Source organism: Microchirus variegatus (assembly GCF_963457635.1).
Source record: "Microchirus variegatus genome assembly, chromosome: 18".
In the NCBI taxonomy this organism is placed as follows: domain Eukaryota; kingdom Metazoa; phylum Chordata; class Actinopteri; order Pleuronectiformes; family Soleidae; genus Microchirus; species Microchirus variegatus.
The window spans coordinates 22,353,955-22,378,465 of NC_139819.1; the positions used below are offsets into that span (position 1 = coordinate 22,353,955).

The following is a 24,511-nucleotide window of genomic DNA, read 5'->3' on the forward strand; positions in this document are numbered from 1 at the left end:
TGGTCACATTATGGACGACATAGTATAGTAGGACGTACTACATAGTATAGTATTACGTTTTAGTCAAATTACGGACGACGTATGAGGCTTTTTTAGACCAAAAAATGTTTTTCAAAAATGTTTTCACATTTTGGATGACATAGTATAGTATGACGTTATTTCCTAATTTTGGACCAAATTTTTTTTTTCTCAAAAGTTGTCAAATTTGGATGACACAGTATAGTATTACGTTTTTTTGGAGTAAATTTTTTGGTCAAATTTTGACATCTTACTAAGTTTTCAGTCCATACAAAGTTCAATGAATCATATCAGACGGAGCTCGATGACAGAGGTTAGACAACATGAAAAAAAAAGTCCATGAGGCTTGACTGTAAAAGTAGACGTTAGATTTTATTCACAAATTTAAACGTAGGATTTTACAATCATTCTGAGTTTGTGTCAGAAAGACGTTGGCTTTTCATTGTGTGCAGCGTCTCTGCTGTGGTCACTGTGTGTGTGTGTGTGTGTGAAACACTGAAGTGAATTCTGATTTTTCTACAAAGCACTTTCTGATTCCCTGATGAGCTGAAATAATGGATGCTGTTAGCGACAGTTTACAGACACAACATGACTGAGTCACACTGGTGTGTGAAGCTTTAAAATGTTCCTCATCAATGTCTTCTATCATCTTGGCTTAATCATAGATAAACACCTTGAACAGTTTTCAACTGCATTCAAAATATTGTCAGTTTTACCGAGTTGTTGATGTTGAAAATTTCTTAAATAATAAAGGTTTTTTCCTTGCTCACGTTGGACAACGAACTCTCAACGTTCACCAACCCTTAAAGAGACAGTTCCGCAGTTTCGGGGGTGGAAAGAAAAAGCTTAGCCACATTCTTGGCAGAAAGCTAACGCTAACAGCAGCTAGGTTGACTCGGCGTTTAAGACGGGAGACTGGGGGAAAAAACAGCCACCTAGTGTTTGAAATGGGAAACTGTTTAGAGCTCAGTTAGTTGCTTCTAACATTTATGTATTTTATAATTTATTTAATCATTATAATGGAAATTTGAACGATTACATTTCAGCCTTTGCCATTTTAAATGTGCGATTTTGTTTTTAAAACGTGCAGCTGTTGCCGTTTGGAAATGTAGTTATTTCATCAAGAGTGTAAAAACTATAACTTTTTTTTTTAAACTAAACTTTCTACCGTAGAAAATCAGTGGGCTAAATATGAAGCTAATGCTAACAGCAGTTAGTTCGACCCGACGTTAAAGGCGGGAAACGGGAAAACGAGCCACCTAGTGTTAGAAATGGGAAACTGCTTAGAAATTAGAACTAATTAGAACTTAATTAGTTGTTATAATTGCTACGAGGAAATTACAGCCTTTGAAATTGCGATTTTGATTTGGAAACGTGTTGGGTTTTTTTTCGGCAAACAAAACCTAATTTCCCGCACACAAAAAAATAAATCTCTAAACTTTCTAACGAGAGTAGAAAACAAACAATCTCAACTTTCGCCAGCATTCTTAACGATCATATTGCACAAAGTATGAAAAAAAAAAGAAAAAAGGAAGACGGAAAAACAAATACACGTTAATAATGTTCTTTTTTTCTTTGCTACTAGTTTTGTACAAGTTTAAGTATTTCGTTTCACTTCAGTCCGACGTCTCGTGTTTATACAGTGAATATAAGAAAGATCGAGTAATACTATGGCGTCGCAAACGCAGGATTTTGCGAAAAACACCCAATATGGTACAATTGTTATATACACAATCTTACACACTGTGATTTACTGTGTGCGACAGCAGTAACGTGTTGACACGTACAGATTCTCTCCAGTCTCAGAGGCACTCCCTACAGTTAGGCGGTGTTAGTCGACAAAAATCCCATCCATCGGAATCTTCTGTGCGATTAAAAAAAGCCATCCTTTTTTTATCGGAAATTTCCTCGGAAGACGTCTCAAAAAAAAAACAAAAAAAAAACTGCCATTGTTCCCGCCCTCTTTTCTCTTGTGTTGGCTATTGGGAGGCAAATCCGCGTTTGTCCACGTCGTCCTCGCGCTCTTCCACAGAGTCCGTCGAGGTCGGGGGTCACAAGTGCGACTTCCCGTCTCCTCAAATTTTTTAATTTACGGTTAAAGAGAAGAAAAAGAAATAAAAATAAAAATAAAAATTTGGTGATAAACCGCAGAAAACAGGCCCGTCTGCAGGAGGAGGTCAGGGATCAAATCTTGTCGTCCGTCATCTCCAGGAACTGGGCGTAGACGTCGCGGGAACACTCCCCTTTCTGGTTGAACAGGAACTTGTAGTAGCTGCCGTCAGCACAGATGGCTGCATGGGGGGGGGGGGGGGGGGACATGAGTCAGCAAACACAGACCACACACACACAAGAGCATTTTCAGAGGGTGCAAATTCTGTCATTACAGCTACAATCATCGGAAGTCGGAACTGGGAGCGACGTCACCGCCGCATTGACAAGATAACAACGTACTACGTGCTAGTATTTTGTTCACGCAAAACAAAGCGTCAAGTTTAAGGATAAAAAAAAAAAAAGTTCGCAAAAACACTACGTGTACGACTTTTTTTCTGTGAAACAAATGCGACAAAAGTGACGTTAAGGCTGCAAACTAGTAATCCGAACTTGTTGCTACCGACCTCGGCAATTCCGAGTTACGACCGCAAACGGAACGCAGCAATACTGTCGACATGAGGGGCAGCCATCTTGGAATCTGAGGTTTGTGAACTTTCCGAGGTGGAAATCCAGCCTGAGGGGGGCGCTTAGGAATGCTGACTCAGCAGAATTATTCTGGTTTGATTGCTGTGGGTCTCTTATTTTGAAGGAACTAAAGTCGTCACACTGGTTGTTCTTTACCTTTGCGGCGAACAAAATAAAAACAAAGCCAACGCCACATGTCAATAACCCGTGGTCACACTCACCGAGGACGGCGTTGGGTTCTGTTCCGAAGGCGCAGACGCAGGGGGAACCCGAGGGAACCTGGAACTTTGAGAAGCTCCATTTAGAGCTGAAGTACTTGGGAAGAAAACTGGCTGAAGCCAAACTGTAAAAGACAGACAGAGACAGGAAACAGGAAGTTTAAACACCGGCGCTGTTCGGGCCGAGCGATGACGTCAATGACACCGGAACGGGAACCGACCTGGACTGTTTGTTCCTCTTGGGATCTTCTGCCGCAAAGATGTGGACGGTGCCGTGGTCACTGGACACACAGATGAGGGACGCGTCCTGGTTGAAGTTAATGCTGGAAAAAAGACAAACAGGGATGAGACGATTCAAGGATGGGACTCTCATACCTGCCCTAACCCTAAATGTTTGCCCTAACCCTAAATTTTGCGTGTTCACGTGTAGGGTGGGATTTTGCCCTTATAGTCAACCCTTAAAATGTAGCGAGCTCTGATGCGGGCTTAAAACGAAGTGGAAGATGAAATTACCCATGATGCTTTGCGAATTCAGCGAGCTGGGTGATATTTTTCAACAAAGATGGCGGCCACATCTGCCTAGGAACTATTTAGTTGGAATATATTGTCGCAAATAAGCACGTTACAATGTCAAAATGTGTTGGAATATGTTGGTTTGATACACATCCAAAGGACCGTTGAGCTTTGAATACTTATATATGAAAGCAGCTAGCGAACAAGCTAGCTAGCTAGTGTGCTTCGAGAGAGCATGCCCGTCATGAAGAGCTACATGACGGGCAAACGCTCTCGAAGCACTCGGTAAATAGCCGCTAGCTATTGAACCGGCGTTCACTTGAACACGAATACCCTGGACTTGACAGATTTCAATCACATTCGTGATATAGGGTTTACGAGGACGGAGGAGAAAAACTGCGTTGACGCAGAAAAAGAAAAAAGCTGGATCCGCCGGCATTTTTCCTGAATTAAATAGAAGTAGAATCGTCAACATGTGACGTAGGTTTGCACGTTCGATACGCTAATTTGCATATAGTAGTGTCCCAATTCAATAGGGAAGCCAATTAATAAAGTGGAAATTTTAAGGGGAGGTATTGGGACGGGGCCTAAGTTTACTTATGGGGAAGTAAAAGCTTTAAGGTCACTTAGAAATGTCCTTTTTTTTTTTTTTTCAATGATTATAACATTAAATGAATCAGAAATACACTCAATACATTATTAATGTGGTAAACGACTATTCTAGCTCCAAACAGTGTTCGCTAATCGCGTTAGAAGGCTATTGGATGATTAGAAAACCCTTGTGCAATGATGTAAGCACAGGATGACAACGTACAATTACGTGGCATTTTGTTCACGCAAACAAATTAACGAGTTTACGGACAAAAAAAGGTTAGCAAAAACACTACGTGTACGACTTTTTTCCCTGTGAAACAAATGCGACAAAAGTGACGCCAGAGTTCCGTTTTAAAAGCAAACTGACCAGTAAATGTTGGCGGCCTGCGATCCTCGCCTCAGCTCCTGTATGAGCTGACCTGCAGACGTGTCGAAAATCCTGATGAGCGTCCCCTGTGGACACAAGGATCACTCACGCGTCAGCATACGCGTTTGTTTTGCACACACGTGCGCGAACGTACCTTCTCTGACGCGGTGGCTATCCTCGTGCCCTGCAGGTTGAGCGCGATGCAGCACAGCGAGCCCTCGTGGGCGGGGATGTCCACGGGCGGCTTCTCCGTGTTGGCCAAGTCTACGATCTGAACATGGCCCGAGTGAGTGCCCGGGAACGCTAACAGAGAGTTGTTGCTGTTGGGACACAGCACACACAGACCTGACCGGACCAGAGAGGAAGACCAGAGAGACGACATCAGTGTCATGGTTTAGATCAAGACGAGTGAAGCTACGTCGTCCATGCTAACACAAGTTTATTTAACCTACATCCACGACTGCTGCTGTTTAAAGGACCAATGTGTAAGTTATTGTTTACTACACTGTCAAGAAGAAGTAGAAGTAGTAGTAGTAGGAGTAGTAGAACTAGCAGTAGAAATAGTAGAAGAAGACGTAGAAGTAGTAGAACTAGCAGTAGAAGAAGAAGTAGTAGTAGTAGTAGTAGAGCTAGCAGTAGAAGTAGTAGAAGAAACAGTAGTAGTAGAAGTAGTAGTCGTAGTAGGAGTAAAAGTAGTAGTAGTAGAAGAAATTATAGTCGTAGAAGTAGAATAAGCAATAGTAGAAGACTAAGTAGTAGTAGTAGATGTAGAACTAGCAGTAGTAGTAGTAGTAGAAGAAGTAGTACAGGTAGTAGAAGACGTAGAAGTAGTACTAGAAGATGTAGAAGTAGTAGGAGTAGAAGAACTAGCAGTAGAAGAAGTAGAAGTAGTAGAAGAAGCAGTAGTAGTAGAAGTAGTAGTCGCAGTAGAAGTAGTAGGAGTAGTAGAAGAAGCAGTAGTAGTAGTAGAAGTAGTAGTAATAGAAGAAACAGTATTAGTAGTAGAACTACTAGTAGTAGTAGTAATAGAAGTAGAAGTAGTATTAGAAGATGTAGAAGTAGTAGAACTAGCAGTAGAAGTAGTAGTAGAAGTAGAAGTAGTATTAGAAGAAGCAGTAATAATAGCAGTAGTAGTAGTAGTAGAAGTATTAGTAGTAGTAGTAATATTAGTAGTAGAAGTAGTAACAGTAGTAGTAGTAGTAGTAGTAGTAATAGTAGTAGAAGTGGTAATAGTAGAAGAAGAAGTAGTAGTAGTAGTAATAGTAGAAGAAGTAGTAGTAGTAATAGTAGAAGAAGTAGTATTAGTAGTAATAGTAGAAGTAGTAGTAGTAGTAATAGTAGAAGTAGTAGTAGTAGTAGTAATAATAGTAGTAGAAGTAGTATTAGTAGTAACAGTAGTAGTAGTAGTAATAGTAGAAGAAGAAGTAGTAGTAGTAATAGTAGTAGTAGTAGTAATGGTAGAAGTAGTAGTAGTAGTAGTAGTAGTAGTAATAGTAGAAGTAGTAATAGTAGAAGAAGTAGTAGTAGTAGTAAAAATAGAAGTAGAAGTAGTAGTAGTAGTAATAATAGAAGTAGAAGTAGTAGTAGTAGTAGTACTATAAGTAGTAATAGTAGTAGTAGTAGAAGAAGTAGGAATAGTAGTAGTAGAAGTAGGGTTAGGGTAATAGTAGAAGAAGAAATAGTAGTAGTATTAGTAGTAGTAATAGTAGTAGTATTAGTAGTAGTAGTATTAGTAATAGTAGTAGTAGTACTAGTATTAGTAGTATTAGTAGTAGTAGTAGAATGAATGTTGTGACTGCAGGTGTAAACGTGGTCCCTGACCTTTGGGGTTGTAGCAGGTCTCAAACACATGCAGCTGATGAGGATTGTGGGTAAAGGTGAAGACTTTGATCATAGAGTCCAGGACCACCACGATCCTGAGGACAGAGGAGACAGAAAGGGTCAACAAACATCCACACAGCGTTTCCTCTGTCTTTATAAGTCAGATGTAAAGAGCGTTCATCATCACCTGTCACGTCGAAGCTTCACCGCTTTGACTTCTGTGGAGAACTCGATCTCAATAACCGTCTTCTTCTTCAGGTCGTCCCAGATCATCACTGCCAAGAAGAATGAAAACGTTAAAACGACATGAATAAAATGTGTTTATTTCACTGACAATGTCGTAGAAGAGTTGCAGACACGAACCTTTGTTGGTTGGATACTTGGGTTTCTTGCCTCCTCCCACTAACGCCAGATAATTACACCTGAACAGCATCTCCACGTGGCCGACTCCGCCCTCCAGGAACTCTGAAAGGTCAATAAAAACAAACACGTTACTGTGTAAATACGCCTTTTGTTCACGTTTAAACCAGCGTACGTGGGTATCTAGTCTCATCCTTCCTTTTACAGAAGCCCATTAAATAGGTTTTAATTTCTTCCTAAATTCTGTTTTTCCTAAACTTTTTGAATATTTTACGCTAATTTTAGCAGCAAAATGAAATGAAAATTTCAAATAATTATGCAATTATGTCCATAATTATACGCAATTATGTCCACATTCTATATATCATGGAAATCATAGAGCCATAGAAGAAGCAGTAGTAGTAGCAGTAGTAGTAGAATAATAAGTAGTAGTGGTAGTAGAGGTAGTAGTAGTAGATAATAAGTAGTAGTGGTAGTAGAAGAAGAAGTAGTAGTAGAAGAAAAAGTAGTAGTAGTATAAGACTAAGTAGCAGTAGTAGTAGAATAATAAGTAGTAGTAGAAGTAGTAGTAGTAGAAAAAGTAGTAGTAGTAGAAGACTAAGTAGCAGTAGTAGTAGTAGTAGAATAAGCAGTAGTAGTGGTAGTAGAAGTAGTAGTAGAAAAAGTAGTAGTAGTAGAAGACTAAGTAGCAGTAGTAGTAGTAGAATAATAAGTAGTAAAAGAATAAGTAGTAGTGGTAGTAGAAGTAGTAGTAGAATCATAAGTAGAAGTATAAGTAGTAGAAGCAGTAGTAGAAAAAGTAGTAGTAGTAGAAGAATTACTAGAACAAAAAGTAGTAGTAGTAGAAGAAATAGTAGTTAAAGTAATAGAAGTAGTAGCAGAAGTAGTCGTAGAATACGTAGCAGAAAAAGTAGCAGTAGTAGAAAAAGTAGTTGAAGTAGTAATAGTAGTAGAATCAATTGTAGAAGAACTAGTAGTAGAAGAAGTAGTTGAAGTAGTAGTAGAAGAAGTTGTAGAAAAGGTAGTAGTAGTAATAGTAGTAGCAGAAAAAGTAGTAGTAGAAGAAAAGGTAGTAGTAGAAGAAGTAGTAGTAGTAGAAGAATAAGTAGAAGTAGTAGTAGAAGAAGAAGTAGCAGAAAAAGTAGTAGTAGTAGACGAAGAAGAAGTAGAGGTAGTAGTAGAAGTAGAAAAAGTAGTAGTAGTAGAAGTAGAAGAATTAGTAATAGTAGTAGTATTAAAAAGTAGTAGTAGAAGTAGTTGTAGTAGTAGTAGTGGTAGAAGAAGTAGTAGTAGTGGTAGAAGAAGTAGTAGTAGTAGTAGTAGAAGAAGAAGTAGTAGAAAACAAAGTAGTAGTAGCAGCAGAAGTACAGGTAGTAGTAGTAGAAGAATAAGTAGTAGTAGTAGAAGAATAACTGGTAGTATTAGTAGAAGTAGTAGTAGTAGAAGAATAACTGGTAGTATTAGTAAAAGTAATAGTAGTAGAAGAATAACTGGTAGTATTAGTAGAAGTAGTAGTAGTAGAAGAATGACTGGTAGTTAGTATTAGTAAAAGTAATAGTAGTAGAAGAATAACTGGTAGTTAGTATTAGTAGAAGTAATAGTAGTAGAAGAATAACTGGTCGTATTAGTAGAAGTAGTAGTAGTAGAAGAATAACTGGTAGTATTAGTAGAAGTAGTAGTAGTAGAAGAATAACTGGTAGTATTAGTAGAAGTAGTAGTAGTAGTAGTAGTCTCGTAGAGGCTTAAGTGTGTGAACACGCCGTCAGATCACAGCGTGGCACTTCTTCTGTACTTTATCTTCAGACAGGAAGAGCTACGATGATTCACTTCTGCATTTCCAGCCGCAAATAAGACACAAGAACAGAAAGAGAATCTCTGTATTCTGTGTCCTGTAAGACTCTCGTTTCTGCAGAGGTAACGGTGGAGCAGGTCGAGCTGCTGAGACGTGTGTTTTTATTTTTAGCTTCCTCTTTTTATTCCTGCGTTTTTAAAGAGTTGCATTTCTGTCACACTTCACTGCAGATTCCTGTATTTGTGTGTGTGAGCTTTTATTATTCCACTCCTAAGATGAAAAAAAGCTTAGAAAGACGACAATAATGCAGATCTTCATACAGTCAACAACACATAAATATAATTAAATTACAGTTAAAAGCGAAATAAAGACGGAAATTCCCAGTTTTCCCACATGACACTGTTATTGAGTTATATGAGTTTTAACTCTATTTCACCAGCACGGTCTTTTAAAAATAAGAAAAACACAATTAAGGAGCTCTAAACACAATTTTTAAGTGTTTTCTTATTTTGGAATTTAAAAAAAAATTACTGTCAGTATATCGTATTCTAATCCTTTAATGGGAACTAATGAATAACAGTTAATGTAACAGCAGCAGAGGGTACAAAAGTAAAGTTAACATGCTTTATAAATATAATTATATGGAGAAAAATGAAGTGTGTCCATAACAAATTCACATTCAATTCAAAACTTAAGATATAAAGGCTGTAACTAACGACGATGACCGTAAAAAGTTGGAAAACGATGTCCACAAACGATTATTTGTTTTGACGGCGCAAAATAATCCGGAAAATAATCTCATTTAAGAAGCCGAAAAGCCACCGAAACGTGTTTGAATTATTTAAAAACAACATTAAAAAGACATTAAATCAGGGGCATCAGCATAATGGTTAACCTTTAAAGGGCCAGATGTAACCGTCATACAGAATAAATGTAACCAAATGTAACCAAATATAATAGTTAAAGTAAAATAAAGGTAACTACTCAGTAACATATTGCTAAATAACTTTCTGTATTTATTACTTATTCAATTTCACCCGTCGCATGATGCATATACCATGATACACTGGCGGTGCCGTCACTTCGTGAGTAACGCAATCGCCGTGCATTGTGGGAAATGTAGTTAACGGATGGTCAACGCAGCATTAAAGCAGCATTAAACCTATTTTAACACAGTTTTTGAAGACCAATTAATCACTTACGGGCCACATTAAACGACGTGGCGGGCCACATCTGGCCCGTGGGCCTTGAGTTTGACGCATGTGCATTAAATGGTTTTGTTAGATTTATTACTTACTTTATTACTTAAGACTTATTCAGTGACTTTATTTGTTTTAAACGGGGAACAATGTTGAGAGAAAAGCATGACGATGCTACAAAGACAACATCAAATATTTGTTTTTCAACCACTTCATACACACACACACAGAGAGAGAGAGGCTGTTACCTTGTTTCTCCTTCTCTTTGAGTGGATCCGTGTTGTAAACACGGAATCCATTTTCCATTCCACAGGCGAAGCATCCTGCAGAGAAAACAGAGAGAAAAATCAGTCTTTACAGATCATGGTCGGACCCTCGTGGACATTTAACGGTGAGTGGAGAGGACACGAATTAACCCGGGATCAATCATTAACCCGGGGTTTATACGACTTAGCGGACAAAGTCGCTCTTAAGTGACATTTGTGACGTTAAAAACACCTGACTGTGACCCTTCAGAGTGTGACACTGACCTTTTGTGATGATAGTTCACAGAATTTCAAAGTAAGAGCGTTGCACATGATTAGCAAGTGGGTGTGTTGTATCCCCCCCCAAAACAATCATAATAAATGGTATAAAAACACAAATGACCTAAAGCTTGCTGCACAAAACCACTGTCTTCAATGATATAAATGATGTAACATAGACGCAGCACTTCAAATAATCAATACATCATGAAAGTAGGGCTGCAACTTGAGATTTAGCCTTTTCATTATTGACCAATTTGTCCTTCATCAAGAACTTGTTTGGTCCAAAAAGTTATAAATTATATTTTTGTTTAATTTTGTTAAATGGAGCAAAAACAATTGTCCAGAAATGTACACATGTAAAGTAAACAGTTGACGATTCGTTTACTAAAAGGACGAATCACTGCAGCTTTACATTAAATATCTCAATATTTGTGTACACTCACATTTTAAATACACTCATGTTCAAAAGGTTTAAAATGAAGTGTTTTTTTAAATATGTGGGGCACTTGAGAGGATTTCTTATGTTTACTTATGTCTTTAAATGTTTATTTTTAAATAATAGCTATGGAAAACACGTTATGAAAATAAACATATGGTACACGGACTATCACGTGTATGTCTTGGCACAGTAAGTCACTAAAATACATACTTTATTTGAATTAAATAAATTGGTTTACGGTAAGTAAATAAATAAATAAACCAGCGACCAGCGAAGAAACTGTCAAACTTAGCATAACTAGCTGCTAGCTGGCTAATGCTAGCCAAGGCTCCAATCGTATATTGTGATGGAATTTAGCCAACAGTGGCCTTTTTAGCTACGTTAACAACATTAGCGTGTTCTTATTTTAGTACAGTGCACCTACTTATTTGCGTCTAACTTTGAAACAACGAGCCATTTAGGAGGAAAAGTATATGACAAAAAAATAGCTAGGTTAGCTTGTTTTGCTAGCGTCGGTGACATAGGTGTTGGCTGACGTTCGCGAGCTAACTACATCTAAATTTAACGTCATTGTCAGCGCTTTTCATTTACGTTTTTTTAAGATACATTTATATATGTATACACACATGGCAAGGCTAATTGCGTAACACGTAAAGTTGTTATTGTTGTTAACTGATTATACGCGTTTATATCGGTGTGTAGTAGCGACGTTTTTAGCCTAGCATGCACGACGATGCCAGCAAACTTAGCATTCGAGAGGAAAAAGGAGGAAGGAGGGGAAAAAGTGCTGCTGCTGCTTATTCTCACCGTGATCCTGGTTAAATCCGGCATAGAGGAGCCCGTTCCCGTGAGGATTGGACGGTAGTAAATTCATTATTTTAACACCCCGGAGTTAAATCCACAAAACGAGGCGAGCGTGTGTGTGTTTTTGAATCCAGGGACTGGATGTGGATGGGTGAGCTAACCGGCTAACATTCCTCCTCCTCCTCCTCCTCCCGCTGCTGCTGCTGCTGCTGCTGCTGCCCGGACTGAGTCAGAGTGAACACACGGGACAGACAGAGAGGGAGACAGAGACACAACCAGAGAGAGACACTCGTACACGACTCATCGATTAATTATTTACATGACAGGTTGTTTGTTTTGTTTTTTTGACGAGAGGGTATGTATGTGTGTGTGTCAAAGGGCTGTGATCGCTTTAATCAGCGATTTTGATTTTGTCAACTGCGGTTTCCTGATCATCCTGCTGGTTTGATGATGAGTGAAACCTGTTTATCTTTATCAAACACGCAGGAAGACAAAGGTGAAAAAGTCCCGATAGAGGATGACGTTCACTCACAGTCTGTCTGTTTAATCTAATAATCTAATTATCAACATCGCTGTGAATGGTTATATTGGAAGCGTGAATCTCGCAGCCAACGAGCCCCAGTGGCCTAATGGATAAGGCACTGGCCTCCTAAGCCAGGGATTGTGGGTTCGAGTCCCATCTGGGGTGAAGGTTTTTTTTTTTGGCGTTTGTAACTTTAATAAATAAATTAATAAATACATTTAAAGGTGCATTATGTAATAAATCTAAAGCAACTGGCCATAAAATCCTCCTAATATGTCACAGAGACTCAGGAATAATGTTCATATAACAAACTGAACTCACCAACAACAACAGTACAGACAAAATATTTGCATTAAAACAAATCTTTTGCAGACTGCAAATCATGTTTGGGCATGTGGCGCCACCTACCGTCGTCTACCAATCATTGCAGTCAGTAGAGTCTCAGCTACCGAGCAACCACGGGTTGCCAGTCAGGGCAGAAAACGATACCAAAAGACCTCTGTGTTTTGCATTTTAATGTAAACGTTTTTGGCCACATTCTTACATATGGCGCGTTTAAAAAATGACTTGCCTATTCCATTCGCGAGGGAGACAAAATTGTACTTTTAAGAAAATTATCCTGTTGAAAATTTGATCAAAATGTTTTTTTTTAAATTGTCAAATGAAATAAAGAAAAATAGTGGAATATGTAAACGACTACCTTTTATCAATTCATGAAAAACAGCTAGAATTGATCAATTATGAAGAAAATGATCTCATTAAATAAGGGAAAAAAATGATATATATATAACAATAATTGGTTTATTAAAAAAAAGCTAATTAAGGAAAGCGTAATATCATTCAGTTACAATTACATCACACATTCAGAACAATTCCCTAGGGATCAATTAAGTCAAAACAAAGCTGAAACGTTAATTTTTTTAAGAGGAACACTATCAAGATAGTTCAGAAAACAGAGCAAAAATGTGTTCGCAAGCTCGTATCCTCATTAAATTAAAGGTGAAGTAAGTAGTTTATAGTGCCATCTAGAGGAGAGGCTGAAATTTACAACAAAGAACTACTCCTCTGCTCACCCCCTCCCTTCCCTGAGCGCTACGGTGTCCTCAGCCGGTCAAATGCTGTCCTCGTCGTCTTTCTCCGCGTCAGCAGATGACGTTCGTGAGGCGAGGGAGAGGGCAAGCTACCGCGGCCGTAGCAGACGAAGCGGAGAGAGTGGAGGCGGGACTTCTGCTACAAGTAAAGCGACGCTTGATTTGTTCTCTCCGGTTTGTCCTTACAGGCTCCGGTAGAAACATGGCGTCTCGCTGCTAACAGTGGCTATGCAACCGCGGCCCGCGACCATGTTATTTTACATGACTTTTTGAAACACTACGAAAAATGAAACAAAAACAATTATACAGCGACTAGACAATGCAGGAGCACATAATATGTATAAAAGAGTGGATTTTGGGTTATATAAACCCATAAATACTACACAGTGTCCCTTTTTCACTTTTATTGAAATAAATGTATCGTTTATGAACAAAAATTGGGCTAACTTCTAATATTCTATAAACTATTTCTAATTTTTCCAAAGGTTTAAGTTTAATTACTAAAACCACAACTTAAATTCAAGCAGGAGTTATTTAATAAAACGGCAAGCAAACAATTTTGCCTCTTTCATTACTTTAACTTGTAACATGATTTTGATGAAAATATTGACTTTAAAGGCCACCGTAGAACAATATTTACTTAACCGTAATCTAATGGTTTGAATCCAACTGCAGTGTCCTGACATTAAGTAGTTAGGATAACAAATAAAAAAGCATCATTGATCATTGATGGTAGCAAGTTTACAACATATATCTTCAAATAAGTTAGTAAACCAAACGAAATCCGCTGGAGTCGCACTCTGAATTTATTCAAGGAGGAAACGATTCCCAAAGGAATCAAGAGGTCACATTTACATACAAATCTTATGTAGCGCTAAAGCAATGCTCTTGTTTTTTATGTAAAAAATACAAAGATCTCTTCCCTCTTCTTCTTCTTTTTTTTTTAATTATATATATATATGTATAACACACTATACAATCACACAGCGTCTCCTAATGATTCAGGCCAGGGTGGAGGAAATGCGGTGAATAAGAAGCTGTCCTTCTAACCGGATCAGTCAAACATGATAATCAACAATAACGGGATTCGGCGACCCAGAGGTCGGCAGTTCGTCCAGTTACGCGACCTCTGACCTCCTTCGGCGAGAGAACGTCAAAGAGAACGGGGAGGATCTGAGCGGTTGGGAACAGAGATCGTTCTCGGTTCTTCTAGTTTAACGAGGGGCAAAAAAAGTACAAGCAGCAGATAAAAAAAGAAGAAGCTAGTTTTGGATGCGAGCATGAACGTCCTTGGAGAAGCTGAACGTTTTGATGCCAGAATGTTTGAAATCCTAAGTGACCAAAAACAGTCCGGAAGAAGAAGACCAGAGAACAGGAAACCCGGGATTCCACCAACTAGTTAGCATCGTCTACGCATGAACGAGCCTCCTGTGTCTCTTAAGGCCGTGAAGACTCGAAAAGGCTTTGTTGCACACGGCGCAGACGTACGGCCGCTCTCCCGTGTGGGTCCGCATGTGCAACGTGAGGAAGCACGACTGGACGAAACCCTTCTCGCATATGTTGCACTTGAACGGCCGCTCGCCAGTGTGGTACCGCCTGTGTATCTTCAACTCGGCCGCGGAGCGGAAGGACTTGTCGCAGTCCTCGCACTTGTAGGGCCGCTCGCCCGTGTGAATCAGCGTGTGCCTCACGAGCGCGTCCTTGCCGAAGAACCCCTTGCCGCAGTGCTCGCACGGGAACCGCATCCCCTTGTGGTGGAAGTTGTCGTGCTTCAGGAGGCACCTCCTGGACGTGAACGTCTTCCCACACTGCGCGCACGTGAACGTCGGCAGCGGTTTGTCCAGTATGGGCTCGCCGGCGTTGTGCACGCGCTCCACGTGGCGCGTCAGCGTGACGCTGTGTCGGAACTTCTTGCCGCACTCCCAGCACAGGAACGGATACGCCTTGGTGTGTTTCTTCTGGTGCTCCACGAGGTCGGAGAATGAGCGGAAGCGCTTGGTGCAGTAGGAGCACTGGAACGGCTGGTAGCCTGTGTGCTTCCACTCGTGCCGGATGAACCGCTTCAGGCTGGGGAACGTGGTCTGACAGTGGGTGCAGGTGAACGGCTCGGCGGGGTTGTGGACGTCGATGTAGTGCTTGTGAAGGGCCTTGAACACCAGGAAGCTCTCGTCGCACTGGTTGCACTGAAACGGCGTGTGCGACTCCTTGTGCATGGCCAGCGCCTCGGGGTCTCGGACCAGCTTGGTGCACACCTCGCAGTACAGCGGGTTGTGCGTCTGTCTGTGCGACTCCAGGGTCGATTTGTACCGGAACACCTTGCCGCACTCGTCGCACCGGAAACAGCGCTTGGCATCCTCGGACGCCTCGGGATCCACGTGGTGCTCGGTGTAGCAAATGTTTCTCATGTGGAACCGAAAAGTCTGTCTGCACTTGAACTCGGAACTGCAGAGCTGACAGAAGAACGGACCTTCCAGAACGCTCTTGTTCCCTTCCGGGCTTTGGTCTTTGGAAGACTTCCTCTCTGACGGCGTGTAGTCCGGGTCCTGCTCGGTGTCGTCTGCCGGCGGATCCTCGGCCGCCGCGTCGCAGGGAACCCCGCTGGATGACTCTTCGGCCTTGTCCTCTTCTGCTCCCGCCGCCTGCGCCTTTGGTTTCCTGCCAGGCTTCTTCTTCTCCGTCAGACCTTGACATCGGTGCTGCTGCAAGTAGCGCAAGCTCTTATAAAACCTTTTACACACCGAACAGGTCAAGGCGACGTCCTTCGAGTGTCTGCTCATGTGCCGCGGCAAGAACTTGGCCTGTCTCACCACGAGGCCGCACACTTTGCACGTTCTCTCGTCCAAGTCGTTGCTCTTATTCGGTGCTTGGGATCTGGTGAGGGTTTTCGAGCCAGCGTTGACAGAATTGCCGCTCTGCGTCCTTGAAGATTTCCTCCACTGCGACAGGTATCCCTTCATCTTGAGGCCACGGTTCTTCCGCACTGGTCTCTCCCACAGAACATCGTAATCCGGGTCTTCGCCTGTGGGTTGTTTCTTCTTCCTTCCGCGTTTGTTCGGCTTCTTCTCCGCGTCGTCCAGCACCGTCACATGGCCGTCCTCTCCAATCATCAGCGTTCCAGACTGGTCGTCGCGTTGCTCGTTGGCCATTTCGCCCTCGCCGGCTACGGCGCCTTCGGCTTCAACCTCAGTCTTCACTTCGGCAGCGATACCGAACCACTGGTCTGACGCCGCCGCTGTGCCCTCCGCGTACGTCTCTTTGTTCTCGGTCTCCACCTCCATCTCTGTGCAGACCGTGTAGACGGCGTCCGTTTCCGTTTGGTCGTTGATGATCATGACTCGCTCTTCGGACGGGAGGCAGAGGACAGACAAGATGCCACTTTCTACGATGCAAGATTCTGAAAAGAAAGCGAGATTTTTGTCGTTACTAAATTGACAATTTAGATTTCAATCAGTTTTAATTAGTGCTGTCGAACGTTAACGCGTCAACGGCGCCAACGTTAACGCGTCGACCGGAAAAAGGCGCTCATGACGTCATGTTTATGTGACTCCGGGTTGTTAAAATTAGTCTGTAAAGTGACTCTAAACTTTAAAAACAGACGCACACATACGCAGTACACGGGCACGCTGGTTATTTGTAGCGCTGCTCTTTTTCTTTAATAAACAGACCGCTCCAGGTCCACTGTAGGCGCGCTAACGGCTCTAAAGGAGCTAGTGCAGCTAACGTGGCTAACTGGTAAACGGTGCCTGGACTCCGGGTGTCACGGCACGTCAACATGACACGTTAATCTATTGCACAGGACTAGCTTTAATGTACCTTTAAATTAAACATTAATTTTAAGGTTTATTCACTCCTCTGACAGAAAACTGAATATCTGTCCAGCGTGTGGACAAAACAAGGCAGCGTTTGAATGTTTAGGTTAAGTTAAGTTTTTCCCCAAACAACAAAGAGATCAATATCATCTTGAGCGACTCACCGATGTCCTCTAACTGAGTGAGGTCTTTGTAAGAGTCCAGCAGCGTCTTCAGCTCCTCAGGTTGCGTCATCGTCTCCATGCATTCGCCCAGGACAGACGAGGCGTTGCTGAGCAAAGACGCAATCTGACAAAAGACGGGGAAAAACGAACGTTAATATTCACCCAACAAGTTATTTATTTGGAGAAGCGGCTTCCCTTCCTGCACTCCTCACTGCTGACCGTCAACGACACAGACGGTGGCCGTTAAATCTGATTTCCTTTGTGTCTGAGGAGATTTTATTCTCTATACCTGCTGAAGAGTTTGAGCGGGAAGAAGCTTCTCAAGTCTGGACAGAAAAAGCCACATCAGCGTCTGGATGGCTTTGTCGTACGTGGGACCAAAGTCGCCCGGGAAAACATCCTGGAAGAGCCAAGAAAAAAGTCAATCTCCAGCTAAGCTGCTCAGACTAAAAGGAACGTATTTTCAAATTAAGAGCGTGAAACGTATTCACACACAGAGGAATTCTCACCTGGAAAAAGTTGGTTCTCTCGTCGGGATCTTGGAGCAGATTTCGGACGAGGCCCATGAAATGAGAGTCGGGTTTGATTTGTTCTGCGTTTTCAGTCTGTCGCGAAACAAGAGACAACCACACTTTATTATTCCAGCTATTTGAATAATCGACAGTATCGTTCATAGAATATTTGAATACTCGAGAAGCGACGCATGGGTCACTGTTTTTAATACATTCGTTTGCCATCTTTTTAAACTACATCGAATAGCGGTTGGGACTCACCTCGGGGCTCCACAGCGACGTGAGCGTCTGCATTCGGTCCAGATGAGGCTGAATGACCCGGAGGTCGGCCGTGTCGTCAGAGCGACACAACTCCAGGATGAGCTGCAGTGAGGGAACAGAAGAAACAATCACCAAAAAAAACCAAAAAATAAATAAAATTGCAATTTACTAAAACTAAAAGTACTAAAAAAGTACCACTAAAAGACGACCAAGTAATCAGTCCAATATTTGCTATTTTTTTTAATAATCTGCGCTGACCAAATATTACTTATCAATCCGCATATTTGTTCTAAGCAACTTGAAAAACGCTGCTCATGGGGCAATAACTAACGATAACTTTCATAATTGTTTTTTTTAATATTCACATTTAAAGGTGCATTATGTGATAAATCATAAAATCCTCCTAATATGTCACAGAGACTCAAGAATAATGTTCATATAACAAACTGAACTCACCAACAACAACAGAACAGACAAAATATTTGCATTAAAAAAATGTTTTGCAGACTGCAAATCATGTTTTGAAATCATGTTTTGGCATGTGGCGCCACCTACTGCCGTCTACCAATCCTTGCAGTCAGTAGAGTCTCAGCTGCCGAGCGACCACGGGTTGCCAGTTACGTCAGAAAACGAAACCTAAAAGACCTCAGTATTTTGAATTTGAATGTAGAAACCGTTTTTGGCCACATTCTTACATATGGCAACTTTGAGTAAGAGAACTTAAAACCAATTAATTTAAGATCAAAAGAGTTGCCAAGTCACTTGTAAACTTTATTTATCCATCCAAAAGTTTCTTTTTTCTGAGTTTCATGTATTTAATATTTCGCTTACACGATTTTTTTATTGAAAATATGGTATATAGTTGAATGTTTATATAGTATTTGTATCAGATGGCGGAAAAAAGATAATTGGATAAATAAATGGGCCAAATCAGCATCAATTATCAGACTACATTCACTTCTTAAGGATATTAAAAAAGGTAAAAGAATAAATTATTGACTCTCGACACTTACCCGCGCCCTCAGACCCAGAATGAGTTCGGCTCGCTGCCGCGGCGACAGCAGCTGAGGGACGATCTCCGTGACCATGAACACAAACTCCTCGAGCAGCCCGTAGTCCGACACCATCTTCTGCTCCACCGTTTGCCATATCGCCGCGGAGACCAGCCGGATGGGCGGGACCAGGAGACGCAGGGTGGAGAGGGGAAGAGAGGGACCTGGAGACGGAGAACAAAGATTAGATAACAAGAAAACCGTCAGTGATACGTCACATTAGGGGAGTGTTTATTCCATCCTATGCTCCTGAGCGCGCCATGTAATGTAGAGCTGCAACTAACGATTATTTTCGTAATCGATTAATATGTCGAATATTTTCTCAATTAATCGTTTGGTTCATAAAATGTCATAAAATGTTAAAAAAAAAATCGATCTGTGTTTGTCAAAGCTGGAAATTACGATGTTCTCGAATGTCTTATTTTGTCCAAAAACAAAATGATTCAGTTGTGATGATTTCTTTGTAATGTGGAGCAAAGAAACCAATGAAATATTCACATTTAAGAAGCTAAAACAATCAGAAATCTTGTCTTAATAATGAAAAAAGCTTCAAAACTATTATCAAAAAATCATTTAGTAATCGGTTAATTGTTTCAGCTCTAATGTAATGAATACTGGGGCTGAACAATTCATTTGCAGGGGACAATATTTATAAATTAATGTCAAAACACAATTTTAGATGAACTAATGTTTTGATCTATACATTGCACAGACTTAAGGCTCCATCTTTGTTTCTCACAGATCTGCACAAAGATCACACCGTAATCATTCTACTGTACCGTATGTTTTTGACAATAGTAATATCGTGTCATATTCCACAGGCCGATGAAAACGCCTTTGTTGTTCCTTAATAAATATGTAAAAATCGCCACTCCCTCCCCTCTCTAACATCACGGATCGTACCCGCAATGGCAATTTCAGGCTAAAATAATAACAATTTGACATTTATTTTAAAACCATTCAGCGCTAGTTTACATAGTGGAAAAAATAGAGACACAAATATACTTTCAACTAATACGATATTGACATAATATTTCAAAAACAGAGCCATAACGAGTCCGGAGCTACTGTTAGGTTTAGCCAAGATGGCGGAGCCGACAGCTCGCATTAGCATAAAAATCTTCACTGTAACTTTTAAAGCACCGCGGTTAAAACACGTCATCGTTTTAAACCGAGAAGGAAACACTTGAGTACATCGTGGACCGTGAGTTTATTTCACAGTGACGCGAAGTTGGGAGGAAAAAACTAAACAAAACAAGTGTTTTAGCTCCGCTGAGCGATGCTATTCCCGCGCGCGGGCTGTGTCACGGCCTAGCCAAACAAACGCGTCCTTCCCCGGGTTCCACTCACCGTGTAAGTGTGAAATAACTCCGTCCATCGTGGGATTGGGAGCAGTCACATCACAGTCGACGTGAGCGGAGTGTGTTTGTGCACCACAGGCTGAACGCGACGGATTTAGAGCGGCTGTGATCCCGAGAGCGAAGCTAAGCTACACTGACGAGCTTTGTGCGTCGGCTACTACTGCTTCTTCTTCTTCTTCGATTTTAATGGCGGCTGGCCATCAACTCTATGGGGCATTACCGCCACCTACTGACCCGGGGGTGTGTTGTCAGGCTCCAATATCGCCTCCTAAATGTCTTTATTAACTTAAATATAAATAAAAAATAAAAATTATAATTTAAGTATTAATTAAATTACTATTAAATTAAAAATAAATAAATAAATGATACATTGTATATATGTGATATATGTATATATTATACATATATCATATAATATTGTGTTGATTGCAGAGAGAACTTTAATTTAATGGGTTAATTTTTAACGGATGAAGATTTGATTAAATTAAATTAAATTAAATTAAATTAAATTAAATTAAATTAAATTAAATTAAATTAAATTAAATTAATTTAATTTAGTGAAATAAAATAAAAAAGAAATAACAAATATAACATTGTAAAAACACCATGAATCCAAATATTTTATATCAAATATCGTATGTCACAGTAAACACCGACAGCGCTTCATTCGCAGTGCATTCTGGGAGTTGTTGTTGTTAATCCATATGAGCCAAAAATACTATTTTCTGCCTTTTCTCGGCCAAGAACAAGAAGGCAGTTATACTTACTAAATATTATTTCACATTTCTATGACACAGATGATTTAAAATATTTTACATTTACAATTTGACATTGGTTTCACTTTGGTCCATTTGTAAATTAATCTTTATCCAGATATAAAGTAGAAAATGTATCTGGCACACGTGAGAGTGTCAAGATGCTCCACAGACATTTAAGAACTACAACAATAAAAACAAAGTGGAAAAATAAAATATTTGAATGTCAGAAACAAAACCACTTAAGAAAATTTTAAAATAATACAGGTTAATTATCAGACTTTTCTTGCAGAAGTTTTCATGCAAATCAACACAGACAAGAAAGAAAATGCATTTAGCTACACATAAATAACACTTTTTAACTTTAGCAAACTGTATTTTTTTTCATTTATAATTCACACTTTTGAATATTGTTTATTGTATTGTATTTAAAGGACAAGGATTTGTGTGAAATATAAATTAATGGTTCATGTTTATTATGTGCAATGTAATTCTGCTGTGTGGACTATGGGTAAGTTTGTTTTAATTAAACGTGTCATTAGCTGTTGCTAAATTAGCCAGGTTTTGTGATTATTCGACTTTTTGGCTGTTAATAAGCTTTAGTTTACAGTATTTAATCATTATTTATTCATTGCATTACTTGTATTGTTTATCATGTTGATCGAAAGAAAATAAAGACAACAAAAACACAAGTCTGTGTGGGGAGGACACATTTAGCTGTAACACAGGATGCGGAAATGAGCCGCAGCTCGGATTGAACGATGGGGGACATTTGAGGCTTAAAAACTGTCAAACAATGGACTGAAGTCGAGTAAATAACAGCTGGTTTGTCTTAAACCCACCGCGCCCTAAGGTTTGTTTGATTGTTGTCTTGGAAGTGGGGACATGTCCCGCCGTGTTGCTTCACAATTGGCTGCCTTTAGCTTCTTAATCGTCACATTTTAGCCGCATCTGCTCAGTGTGTCCGCTGCCTTCGGGACTCTGTTGTTGTCCGTGTCTTCCATCATTATGTGTCACCTGCAGCTGAGGACTCTGGTTTTCGGCGCCTGGGTGCTGGGATACGTGGTCTTCCTGCTCTCCGTCAGGAAGATGTGGACGGGGAAATACGTGCGGAGCCCGCTGGTCCGGTCACTGATTACCAACATGGTGAGCGAGGGCGACGCGACGGAGACGCAAGAGGTATGAACGAGCGATGACCAGTGATGAATATGAACTTTTTATGTTCCCGATTTGCGAGACTAGTTGTAGTTAATACGCCTATGAAGTTTGGTGTGAGAAATATTTGTTTCTACCCCCAATAAATGATCATATGTTTAGAATTGCCAACTTTTTGAATGGGGTTTGGTTTGAACGTTACTTGGCATTTCTGCACAATGACCAGATGACGTGTTTATGGTGCCGATTTGTGAGACTAGTTGTAGTTAATGCCCTTGTGGGGTTTGGTGTAAGAAACATTTGTTTCTACCCCCAATAAATTGTGATACGTTTAGAATGCTCTACTTTTTAAATGGGGTTTGGTTTGAACGTTACTTGGCATTTCTGCACAATGACCAGATGACGTGTTTATGGTGCCGATTTGTGAGACTAGTTGTAGTTAATACGCCTATAAAGTTTGGTGTAAGAAACATTTGATTCTACCCCCAATAAATTATGATATGTTTAGAATTGCCAACCTTTGAATGGGGTTTGGTTTGAACGTTACTCATTTCTGTCTCCAGTGGTACCGGTGCTGTCCGGATCTCCTCGGAGAGTCCGTGCGGCCCTTGTTCATCCAGAGCCACCTGGACTCGGACACCCAGACATTCCTGAAGTGCAGTGTGGAGAAGTCTGGCTGGATGTTCACGCAGCTCTACCACTCTTTCGTATCGTCTGTCCTCAGCCCTGTGGTCTCACGCACCTCCATCAACGGGTCAGTTGTTGTTTTTTTTAACGAGACGCTCGTCTTTGTGCTCGTCTGACGTCGTGTGACGTGTTTCCTGTGTCAGGTTTCTGGGCCGCGGCTCCATGTTCGTGTTCTCCAGCGAACAGTTCCGGCAGCTGCTCCGGATCGAGCCGGAGTGGAGGGCAGAGCGGCTGCTGGACCTCGGGGCTGGAGATGGAGGCGTCACAGAGGTGATGGGAGGCCATTTCAGAGAGGTCTACGCAACTGAGGTCTCTGCACCCATGAAGTGGCATCTTCAGAGGAGGAACTACAAGTGAGTGGACTTTTCTCTGCTTATTCTGACTGCTTACTTTCAACTTTATGTAATTTACGCTGTAGTTTACGCTGTATTTACACTGTAGTTTACTCTGTATTTACACTGTATTTACGTTGTATTTATACTGTAGTTTACACTGTATTTATGCTGTAGTTTGCTCCGTAGTTTACACTATTGTTTACTCTGTAGTTGTCACTGTTGTTTACACGGTTTTCTCTGTATTTTACACTGTTGTTTAAGTAGTAGTTGTCACTGTCATTTACCCTGTAGTTTACTCTGTAGTTTGAGCTGTAGTTTACACTGTAGTTTACTCTGTAGTTCACACTGCTGTCTCTGTAGTTTACTCTGTTGTTGTTTACACTGTAGTTTCAGCTGTATTTACACTGTAGTTGTCACTGTAGTTTACACTGCATTTACATTGTAGTTTACACTGTATTTACTGTAGTTTACGCTGTAGTTTACATTGTATGTACGCTGTAGTTTACTCTGTAGTTTGCACTGTATGTACACTGTAGTTTCGATTGTAGTTTACACTATGTACACTGCAGTTTCAACTGTAGTTTATACTGCATTTACATTGTAGTTTATGCTGTAGTTTACATTGTATGTACACTGTAGTTTGCACTGTATTTACACTGTAGTTTGCGCTGTAGTTTACACTGTAGTTTACACTGTATGTACACTGTAGTTTACTCTGTTTAGACTGTAGTTTACACTGTATGTACTCAGTAGTTTACACTGTATGTACTCAGTAGTTTACACTGTGGTGGTTAATGTTCTCCTACAATTCCACATTCCAAAATGTTATTATATGGAGCAAAGAAACCAGGAAATATTAAAATTTAAGAAGCTGGAAAATCCGAAAGGCCCAGGAAGTAGATGTTAAACTACGGCACATATGAGTGGCGTGATTGACAGCTGGTATAATCTGGAGGTGTGCCCTCTCTGTCTGTCTCGCTCAGAGTGCTGGACATAGACGAGTGGCAGCAGACCGGCTTCCTCTACGACGTCATCAGCTGCCTGAACCTGCTGGACCGCTGCGACGATCCTCTCCACCTGCTGCGCGACATCAAGCGTTCGCTCGTCCCCAACACGGGGCGACTCGTCCTTGCCGTGGTGCTTCCCTTCCAGCCTTACGTGGAAGTCGGTCAGTGTGTGTGTGCGCGCCGAAAAATAAACGGATAATCGGGTGAAAGAATCGCAAGTAAAACCTGTATGTGTGTTTGTTCTCAGGAGGACGATGGCAGCGACCGAAAGAGCACGTGAAAATCCAAGGGAAGAAGTGGGAGGAGCAAGTGACCAACCTGAACAATGAGGTGTTCCTCAGGGCGGGGCTTGAGGTGGAGGCGGTGACGCGGGTGCCGTACCTGTGCGAGGGCGACATGTACAACGACTACTACGTTCTCGACGACGCCGTGTTTGTCCTCAAGGCCGCGGACGACGACGCCGCGGAGTGA

At 41.0% G+C, this 24,511-nt stretch overlaps 3 protein-coding genes across 3 annotated transcripts; 1 reads left to right on the forward strand and 2 right to left on the reverse strand.

Moving 5' to 3' along the window:
- Positions 1-414: 414 nt before the first annotated feature.
- Positions 415-11,402, reverse strand: wdr45b (WD repeat domain 45B). Its single transcript, XM_083905025.1, has 10 exons — positions 11,332-11,402; positions 9,807-9,881; positions 6,571-6,672; positions 6,395-6,482; positions 6,208-6,302; positions 4,541-4,731; positions 4,387-4,472; positions 3,134-3,235; positions 2,916-3,037; positions 415-2,309 (listed from the first exon to the last, which is right to left on the reverse strand). The coding sequence occupies exons 1-10, from the start codon at positions 11,396-11,398 to the stop codon at positions 2,203-2,205; spliced, it is 1,035 nt and encodes a 344-aa protein (XP_083761151.1). The 5' UTR covers positions 11,399-11,402; the 3' UTR covers positions 415-2,202.
- Positions 11,403-13,736: 2,334 nt separating this feature from the next.
- Positions 13,737-20,253, reverse strand: LOC310940134 (uncharacterized protein). Its single transcript, XM_083905067.1, has 7 exons — positions 20,091-20,253; positions 18,702-18,904; positions 17,689-17,790; positions 17,425-17,520; positions 17,205-17,315; positions 16,916-17,039; positions 13,737-16,336 (listed from the first exon to the last, which is right to left on the reverse strand). Exons 1-7 carry the CDS (start codon positions 20,116-20,118, stop codon positions 14,352-14,354), a joined length of 2,649 nt encoding a protein of 882 aa, XP_083761193.1. The 5' UTR covers positions 20,119-20,253; the 3' UTR covers positions 13,737-14,351.
- Positions 20,254-21,864: 1,611 nt separating this feature from the next.
- Positions 21,865-24,511, forward strand: mettl9 (methyltransferase 9, His-X-His N1-histidine; the record flags this gene model as incomplete). Its single annotated transcript, XM_083904662.1, has 5 exons — positions 21,865-22,035; positions 22,575-22,765; positions 22,842-23,051; positions 24,017-24,201; positions 24,288-24,511. 5 exons carry the CDS (start codon positions 21,865-21,867, stop codon positions 24,509-24,511), a joined length of 981 nt encoding a protein of 326 aa, XP_083760788.1.